The sequence below is a fragment of the Bos indicus x Bos taurus genome, chromosome 28, assembly GCF_003369695.1.
Source record: "Bos indicus x Bos taurus breed Angus x Brahman F1 hybrid chromosome 28, Bos_hybrid_MaternalHap_v2.0, whole genome shotgun sequence".
Classification (NCBI taxonomy): Eukaryota; Metazoa; Chordata; class Mammalia; order Artiodactyla; family Bovidae; genus Bos; species Bos indicus x Bos taurus.
Genome location: NC_040103.1, coordinates 44,577,787 through 44,587,140, shown reverse-complemented (window position 1 = coordinate 44,587,140; position 9,354 = coordinate 44,577,787). Strand labels below are relative to the sequence as shown.

Here is a 9,354-nt window from a genome sequence, read left to right as displayed (position 1 = left end):
CTAGCAGGTCACTTTTGTTCTTGAAACTTTACGTAAACTATCTTTGTCCACTGTCCCATACCCTACTCCCATCCAGCCACTAGAACCACTTGTAGTGATAATTTAACAGTAAAATAACAATGCCTGGCATGCTCCAGTCCATGGGGTCACAAACTTTGCAACTCAGCAACAACAAACCATGCCTCATATTTCCTATGTGTTAGGCATTGTGCTGAGTGCCTTACATTATCTTATTTAATCTTAACAGTCTGGCTGTCATCTAGATTACTGAGTTGATAGTCCCTGTCCAGGACAGTTTCATGCTTTGCCATCTGCAGAGCAGAAGGCTCCATCTGAACCTTTGATCTAGTCTTGCTTCGGCCATCAACCCACTACGTATTCCAGGCAAGTTTCCCTCTCAGCCTTATTTTATTGCTCTTTAAGACAGATACTAGGATCCCGCTTCATGAGACTATAAGAAACTTTAAGAAACATAAAGATGAATGACCAGAGAACAGATGTAAAAGCACTTTGTGAGCAATGAGAAATCTTATAAATTCATTCATTCAGCAAATATTTGCTGAGTGCCTGCTACCTTCTGAGCACTGTTCTGAGCACTACAGATATGACAAAGAACAGGAGATAGATCATGACAGCTTTGGTGCCCCTGTGAAGTTATGAGCTCTTGTTCTGGAAACATGGGGAGCTTTTGCTCTAATAAGAGCAGTCTTTTGAGAATTTAGGAAGCCTTTGGAGGATTTTGAACAAAATGAATGACATAATCTGAGTTGTTTTTCAGGGGACCACTCTGGGGCTGTGACTAGATGTAGGAAGACCAGAGAGGAAGCCAATGCAATAATCCAGATAGGAGGTAATAGCAGCCTGGTGGCATTAACAGCAGTGGAGGTGTTGAAAGTGGTTCAATTCGGGATATAGTTTGAAGATCGAGCCAACAGAATTATAGATGGCTTGGAATTGGGTTTGGGGTAAAAAAAAAAAGACAACAGTGACATCAAGATTTTTGACCCGAGAAACTGGAAAGTTGGAGTTGCCATCAACTGTCAGGATGAAGACTGCTGAAGTAACATGTTCGGTGAATACAGTAAGTTCATCTGGGGGTATACCACACATGCAGATGGGCATTGAATAACTTTATACAAGTCTGGAGCTCAGTAATACCTGCATCCCAACTTCAGACTGGAGTTACAAGTTCAAGAGTCTTCAGCACATACAGATAGTATCTGAAGCCATTAGATTGGAGGTGTTCTGTAGGCAAAGGAGGGCCCAGGAAGAAGAGGAGGGATCAGGTGACCCAGCACAGGCTAGGTGGGACAAGAAGGCGATTGGCTGCAAGAGATGAAAACCAGGAGAGGTCATTACTAAAGAAAAACACGTGGTGTGTTGAAAATCACCAGACTTGGAGCCAAAAAGACACATTGCAATATGTGGCCATCCACTTACATGCTGTCTCAACTTGAGCAAACTGCTAATCTAAGCCCTAGTTTCCTTAACTGTAAAATGAGTGATCAATTAACACGACACTGTAAAGCAGCTACGTGTGTGTGCTTAGTCCCTCAGTCGTGTCTGACTCTGCATTTCCCCAGGGACTGTAGTCCGCCAGGCTCCTCTGTCCATGGGATTTTCCAGGCAAGAATACTTAAGTGGGTTGCCATTTTCTCATCCAGGGGGATCTTCCCGACCCAGGGATTGAACCCGCATCTCTTATGTCTCCTGCTTTGCAGGCGGATTCTTTACCCGCTGAACCATCGGGGAAGCCTCCAAAAAAGCAACTATACTCCAATAAGGAGAAGACAATGGCACCCCACTCCAGTACTCTTGCCTGGAAAATCCCATGGAGGGAGGAGCCTTGTAGGCTGCAGTCCAGGGGTCTCTTAAGAGCCGGACACGACTGATTTCACTTTCATGCATTGGAGAAGGCAATGGCACACCACTCCAGTGTTCTTGCCTGGAGAATCCCAGGGACGGGGGAGCCTGGTGGGCTGCCGTCTGTGGGGTCGCACAGAGTCGGACATGACTGAAGCGACTTAGCAGCAGCATACTCCAATAAAAACATTTAAGGAAAAAAAATTTAAAAAGAGTATGATCGTTCCCATTTTGTAGGGGGTTTTTGGAATAATTAAATAAGGTGACTCAAAAGTATCAGGAATAGTTTAGGCTCTCCAGAAGTACCTCCATATAATCAGTAATTACTATTTGTACAAGGAAGTCTCGGGGTCGAACGGGCTGGTGTTGAGTCCAAAAGCCCTGAAACTCTGGCTGCAGCTCCCGGCCTGTTGGTGGCTCCTCCACCACAAAGGGAGACAGCCACAGGTCTTGCGCTCCTGGGAGGCCACACGACGCCTTTCGAGGGATACGAGACGAAAACAAAAGGACAGGAAGGAACGAAGAGCGGTTTTTTCCGGTGGGCTCGGGACCATAGAGGGCCACTCCGCCAAGATCCTAGAGCGACCGCGTGGCGCAGACTAACCGCGCGGCCTGCACTTCCGGCAGCGCGAAGGGCTCGGGGCAAGCGAGCGAGGGCGGCGGCGGTGAGTGGGCCGAGCCCGCAGGGGCGCGAGCTGGCCGCGGCTGGGCGGCGCCGGCCCGGGAACGGCGTGGGGGGCGCGGCTTCGGGCCTCCGCTCCCGGGAGGCCCCGAGGGCTCCCCGCGGCCGGGGGCGAAGCGGGTGGGTGGGCCCGGCAGTCGGAGGCCTCGGCAGGGCGGAGGCCTTAACCGGAGTCCCGGCGAATTGAGGCCAGAGGAGGACCGGCCCAGGCTTCTGAGCCGCATTCCTTTCGCCGTCCATCAGGCGCGTGGCCGGATTAAACAGATTGAATAAACGCCTGGGTGGCGCAGGGCTGTTCTGAGCAATTTACAGACGTTGACTCATGTAAATTTCTAACCCCTGATGATCTGGCGGCTTTATTGTCGTCCCAGTTTGTACTGGCGAGAAAGCAAGCACATTCCAGCCAGGCTGGTTCGCGTGGCTAACAGTTCCATTCACTCAAATTTAGCTTAATGCCCGCGACTGCCATGGAGTTTGGCAGAGCATCGGTCGGAGCGCTGGACTTGGTATTGCAAGTTGGGGTTGCAGTCAGTTCTGCCCCTGCGAGTACAGGTTCTGGGGTCAGGCTTCTAGGGGCTGGGAACCTGGCCAAAGTATGCCTACCCTTTCCTTAGAAATGGAAGTAGAATGGAGATAATCCCATAAACCTGCTCTGAGAATGAAATAGATACCACAGTGACCCATACAGGCTACCTGTATGATTTCCTCGTCTGTAGTGTTCCAGCTGAATTAGAGTTTCTTACTAGAACTGCCTTCTATAGTATTGAAAAATAAATATGGGTTTTTCTTTCAGTATATAATTACCATTATAGCTATTTTTGAACACCAACATCATGTACCTAACAGATGTCTCCTTGAAATAGATGTTCCACAAATATTTACCAAGTTAAGAAATGAGCAGTGCTCTCTAATTTTGAGTTGTGGGCAGTTTTCTCTTTCTGGCACTTACCTTAATTACAGCAGATGTAACTGTTAAATACACAGTTAAAATCTCAGCACTATCAGGGCTGGAGTCTCAGTTATACAATATAATGAAGGAAAAGCAGTAACCGTGAAATAATTTTTGTTTTCAGTTATATCCTTTGTAAGCTTGTATGCAGAGACCAAGGTGATTATTGCCATTTTAAAGTCTACTTGCTGACACAGGAGGTGGAAATTAGTTCCAATAATAGTATTACCTTTGCAGTCTTAGGTTCTCCCGCATTTGTCACCTATTTGGAGTTTGTGCTTGTTTGTGGCCACAATTTTAAATAACCTTGTAAGTAATTAAATGAAATTAATTTATTTGAAAATTTGGATTCTTGCAGCATTTAGTTATTTTTAAAATTCCTCACTATTTTTACGTGTAAACTTACTTTCTTGTCTTCTTCTTGTGTTTTACCACCACCTTTTATTCTGTCTCATTACACTGTCAAATAAAGTTCTTTGGAAATTTTTCCCTCCCAGAAAAAAATCCTCTTGTATCAAGCTTTCAAACAATTGTCCTTTCTTGGATCATTGGAATCTAGAAGAAACAATAATGAAACATTTCTTTGTTGACATTCTCCTCATCCAGTATTTGTTGAATAGATTCACAGAAACTTTCCACTCCTTATAGAATAGTTCTTAACATTCAAAACAATTTATGCTACAAAGTTAGAACTAAATTGTCCTCCACAGCTGTGAAAGTAGAATGGCTAAGCAAATAAGGCTAAACAAATATTTAATAAAGTAGTATGATTCGTCATTTCTAATTTGGGCACCCTAATTAGCCACCCATAAATGACAATCAGCTTAATATGGGAGCAAATATTAAAACATAATGATGATCTGTTACCCAAATTTTGATTGTCTTTTGGAGCTATTTTTTATTCCCATTAAAATATTATGTTGCCTCTCCTTTTTAATCTTTCAGAATTACATACTCATTTGTTGTTGCCCAACAAAATTTTGTATTATATATTATCACTTTTTTGTGTCCTGTCCCAACAGACAAGAACTCCAAAGGTAAATTTGGTTGTATTTATTAAGTTTAGACTCTGAAATTATTGTGCTTCCCTTCTGGCTCAGCTGGTAAAGAATCTGCCTGCAATGTGGGAGACCTGGGTTCAATCCCTGAGTTGGGAAGATCCCCTGGAGAAGGGAACAGCTATCCACTCCAGTATTTTGGCCTGGAGAATTCTGTGGACTGTATAGTCCATGAGGTCGCAAAGAGTTGGACAGGACTGAGCGACTTTCACTGCAATTATTAGAATTATTTTGCACATTATTTTCCATAGAATTATCTTTGTTTCATATATATATTGAATACATTCATAATTTAAAAACATGAATTTTGGTGGGCTGAAGAGGTGTTAAAGTTGAATGATTAACAAATCATCTATAATTTTTTTTTCTTTTATACAGAAAATTCTGAGCTGTGTAGCTCTAGGAAGTGGAACACTCGTTCAGAAGAAGGACATAGACTGTCTTAAGAATACATTTGGCTCTTCACCATGCGGTTAGGAAAACCTAAAGGAGGTATATCTCGGAGCTCAAGCCAAGGAAAAGTCTATGAGAACCAGCGCAAAACCGGCCGGCAGCGGCAGAGATGGGGGATGACTGTCCGATTTGACTCAAGCTTGAGGAGACTGAGAAGAGGCTTGGATGAAAAACCTTATAAATGTGTTGAATGTGAAAAGAGCTTCAGTCAGAGCTCGACTCTTTTCCAACACCAGAAGATCCATACTGGAAAGAAGTCCCACAAGTGTGCGGACTGTGGGAAAAGCTTCTTTCAGAGTTCTAACCTCATTCAGCATCGCCGCGTCCACACTGGGGAGAAGCCCTATAGATGCGATGAGTGTGGAGAGAGGTTTAAACAGAGCTCGAACCTCATTCAGCACCAGAGGATTCACACTGGAGAGAAACCCTATCAGTGCGATGAGTGTGGCCGGTGCTTCAGCCAGAGTTCCCACCTCATTCAGCATCAGAGAACCCACACTGGGGAGAAGCCCTACCAGTGTAGTGAATGCGGCAAGTGCTTCAGCCAGAGCTCACACCTCAGGCAGCACACGAAGGTGCACGAAGAGGAGAAGCCCCGGAAAACCAGAGGCAGAAGCCTTAGGGCAAAAACGCACTCGCTGTCGTCTTGGAAAGCTGGAAAAGGGAGGAGGTCAGCGGCTGGGCTCCGCTGAGGAAAGGGCAAAACATAAAAAGTGTTTCTTTTAGAACTGGAGATATTTTTTAAATTTAATAGTGTACTTAAATACTGTATCCTTTCCCAGCATGAGGACATTGGGAGTTTAATGACAATGGGATCAGAGAAATTATGAGTCCACCCTTCCTTATTTTTTATGTAACCTGCAGTACAAAAACCAGAAAATGTGTTTCTAGAGAACATAAGCTCCTTGATCTCATTCAAAATTGCTTCCTGCATCATTTTGACCAAAAAAAAAAAAATCATGTTTTGATGACGTGTAAAAGTGTAGAAATTCCAGTGACTGCTCAGTGTCAGGACTTTCCTTGGAAAGAATAATTAAAAGGGAGAAATTAATTCCATCAGTTTTAGAGTTCTGTCGTAGATGAGATTTTATGTTTTTAAAGTTTTGTAGTATATTAACCATTGGTTTGTAAGTATGTCTCAAGATTCAGCATACTAAAATGAATTCACGTTCACAGATTTTTAGTCAGTGAAGTACATCACTTTGTGTTAGCTTTTTTTGTTCGTTTCTCCTGTTTATAGGTAGTTAGTAATTAGAGGAGAATTTCCCTGTTTTTCATCAAATTCTTAGTAAGTGATACTCTGGAAGCCAAAGAGCAGTGAGTCAGTCACAGGTCTCCTGTCCCTGCGAATGCATCGTTTGTGATGGTGTGACCCTGTGTCACCTGTCTTTAGAGGTTGGGATGGCTTTATGTTCGTCCATACTCACGTCTTTGACTTCTTCCAGCTCTCTCTCGTGCTCTGACAAGCTGAGCCAGCCTTTTAGAGCTAAATGAATGAATAAACCAAAATTATTTCTTCAAAATAATCTCAACTTGCAAATTAAAAATCTACAATTTATATGCTTCCCTGCCTCCCCCTTCAAGAGCTTCATATAACCCTGGTTATCGTAAATGTTTGCCAGTAGCATAGTGAAGTTTTTAAAAAGCCAAGTGTTACTGCATTGTAGCTTTTTTGAAATCTTAAGTTTAACTTTTTCTGAGTTACCTGTCTTATTTATAAGACCAAACAAGTTTCTTATCTTTCATGAGAACAGTGCCAAGTATCAAACATTTTGATCAGCCTTCAGCTCAGGTTTTAATTTCTATTAAATGCTAACATTCTTCTGATTTTTTTTGTATCTTTCATAATCATATCTGATCCTGCTGTATTAATGACAGTTATCCATAAAAATTTTTAAAGAGTATTTTGCATATCACTGCCTTCTGTTTGTTTTCCCCTGGGATGTTGCTTGGATGAGGAGGCAGCATCTAAGATGGCCCGGGAAGAATCGCTTGTTTTACCTGTCTTTGATTGCCTCAGACTTGAACTTTGCCTCCCTCACGGCCTTGTATTTGAGCGCCAAGTCGTGGAAGATGGCCTTGTCAACAGCAGTTTGATCCGATAGGACATTCACAGTGTCGTGTGAGTGCAGGCATGCCTTTAGAGCACCACAGTAAAGCAAATACCACAGGAAAGTGAGCCACAGGACATCTGGTTTCCCAGTGGGTAGTGAAGTTGTGTTTACACTATATTGTAGTCTATTAACTGCAATAGCATTATGTCTAAAAAACAATGGAATACTGTAATTAAAAATACTTTATTGCTGAAAATGCTAACCATCATCTGAGCTTTTGGTGAATCATAGCAGTAACATGAAACATCACCTGTCATGTAACAGATATAATGGAAAAGTTTGAAATGTTGCGAGGATTGCCGAACTATGACCCAGAAACACTGAACGCCTTCTGTCGGGAAAGGGCACTGAGAAGCGCTCGGTGCAGGGCTGCCGCAAGCCTTCATTTTTTTTTTTAAAGCAATAAAGCATAATAAAGTATGCCTTAAAAGTGATCACAGTTATCTTTTACGAAAGACATGTTTAGACTTTACTGATTGACTTATCAGGTCTTCAGACGCAGAAAAGCTATTGAATTAGATCTAAAATTGTCAGCAGCAAAAGTATTACTCCCACGGATTTAAAGGTGAGTTCAATTTTATTTTGACTGAGTCAGTACTCTTGAAAGAAAGGTACAGCTATAAAGGACAAGAACCATTTAGTAAGTTCCTAAGGGAGACGGAAGTATTTGTTTGAACTTTTCACCAGCAGTGGGAGTATGTCTTCAAAACAAAGATGCATGCTACAAACGGTATTTAGGCCCCATGACGGAAGGAAGGTGCTGTCGTTCTGCTGAGAAAATAAAATACTTGTTGAGTACTGGCCATGTGTATTTCTACCAAAAACTGGTAGAAAAGGTAAAAATTTTTTAAGTGAAAGTAAAAAACAGGTAATGAATATACCATCTGATTGCCATTCAAATTGGGAGGATTTTCATCAGGTACAGGGAAGAAGGAAGGGCTCTTGGATGGCATGTACACTCAAGGAATAGAAACCCTAGAAGTCTGTGGAGGTCAGGTGGCTAGTGTAAGCAAGTGAGGTGAGGAGAGCGCTGTAACCTCAAGTGCGCATGCCTGTCTGAAAGGATAACCTGATGCAGTCTTAGTCAGTTGTTGCCATGCAGAGAATCAGGCCCAGGTACGCCACATCTTGATATTTTCAAGAGAAACCAGAAATCCAGATTTTAAAATTCACAGTACTTAGCCGTTTACCACAGCTGAGCCATCTTTTCAAGGCTCGTGTGTGGCTGGCTGTGGTGGAGGTGGAGAGCCTGGCATGGTGAGAGGTAGGGGTACACGACGGAGTGGAAGCTGCACAGCACAGAAGAATCTGCCCAGAGAACAGCAAGTGACTGCCTTATTGACATTTGGTGTCCCTGAGAGTCAGGACAGTGTGATGCAGTGCTCTGTCCCTGAGCCACGCTTTGGAGGGGGTGGGGGCAGGGGTGCAGATATGAATCTTTTGGCTGGTGGGGCTCTGGACCTTGCTAGTGGTAAAGAATCTGCCAATGCAGGAGACGCAAGAGACATGGGTTCGATCCCTGGGTCAGGAAGATCCCCCCCAGAGAAAGAAACGGTACCCCACTCCAGTATTCTTGCCTGGGAAATCTCATGGACAGGGGAGCCTGGTGGGCTACAGTCCATGGGGTCGCAAAGAGTCGGACATGACCGAGTGTCTGTACGCACAGGGCCCTGGGCCAGTAAGAGACAGGCCAGGCCTGGTGCAGCAGTGATCCAGAGGCATCCCTTCTTACCCCGTTCCTCCAGACAGCACACTCATGCAGGAAGAGACAGGCCAGGCCTGGTGCAGCGGTGATCCAGAGGCATCCCTTCTTACCCTGTTCCTCCAGACAGCACACTCATCCAGGGAGGATGGTCCTAAATCCCCACAGTCACCACAGCGATCCGAAAATCCAGGGTTGCTGACATCACCCCTGGAATTAGAAAATGGTCCTGAGACCTATACACTTTCTTCAGACACGGGAGAAAGGGGTGTGCATCCCTCTTTCATGCAGAGTGTGTGTGACGACCAGTGACAGCATGGTGCACAGGCACCCGGAGGACCCACCTGTAAGAGCAAGACCCCGTATTGCACGGGGGATGGACCTGCCACCTCACCTGATGCCAAAGAGATGAGTCATCCTGGACAGGGAACACCCCGCCCACAGCCGTGGTGAAGGCTAGAGGACGCGCCTCTGAAGTCCAGGTGCCACATAAGGCCCTGGGTTGTGATGCAACTCGAGGTGCTGAGGGGACT

General features: G+C 44.4%; 1 protein-coding gene across 2 annotated transcripts; it reads left to right on the top strand.

Moving 5' to 3' along the window:
- Positions 1-2,423: 2,423 nt before the first annotated feature.
- On the top strand, positions 2,424-7,920 carry ZNF22 (zinc finger protein 22). 2 transcript variants are annotated; one of them, XM_027530963.1, is made up of 2 exons: positions 2,424-2,528; positions 4,931-7,920. In XM_027530963.1, exon 2 carries the CDS (start codon positions 5,020-5,022, stop codon positions 5,695-5,697), a length of 678 nt encoding a protein of 225 aa, XP_027386764.1. In that variant the 5' UTR covers positions 2,424-2,528; positions 4,931-5,019; the 3' UTR covers positions 5,698-7,920. The 2 variants fall into 2 exon arrangements, with proteins under 2 accessions (XP_027386764.1, XP_027386765.1); XM_027530964.1 differs by lacking the exon at positions 2,424-2,528 and adding an exon at positions 2,705-3,803.
- Positions 7,921-9,354: the final 1,434 nt, after the last annotated feature.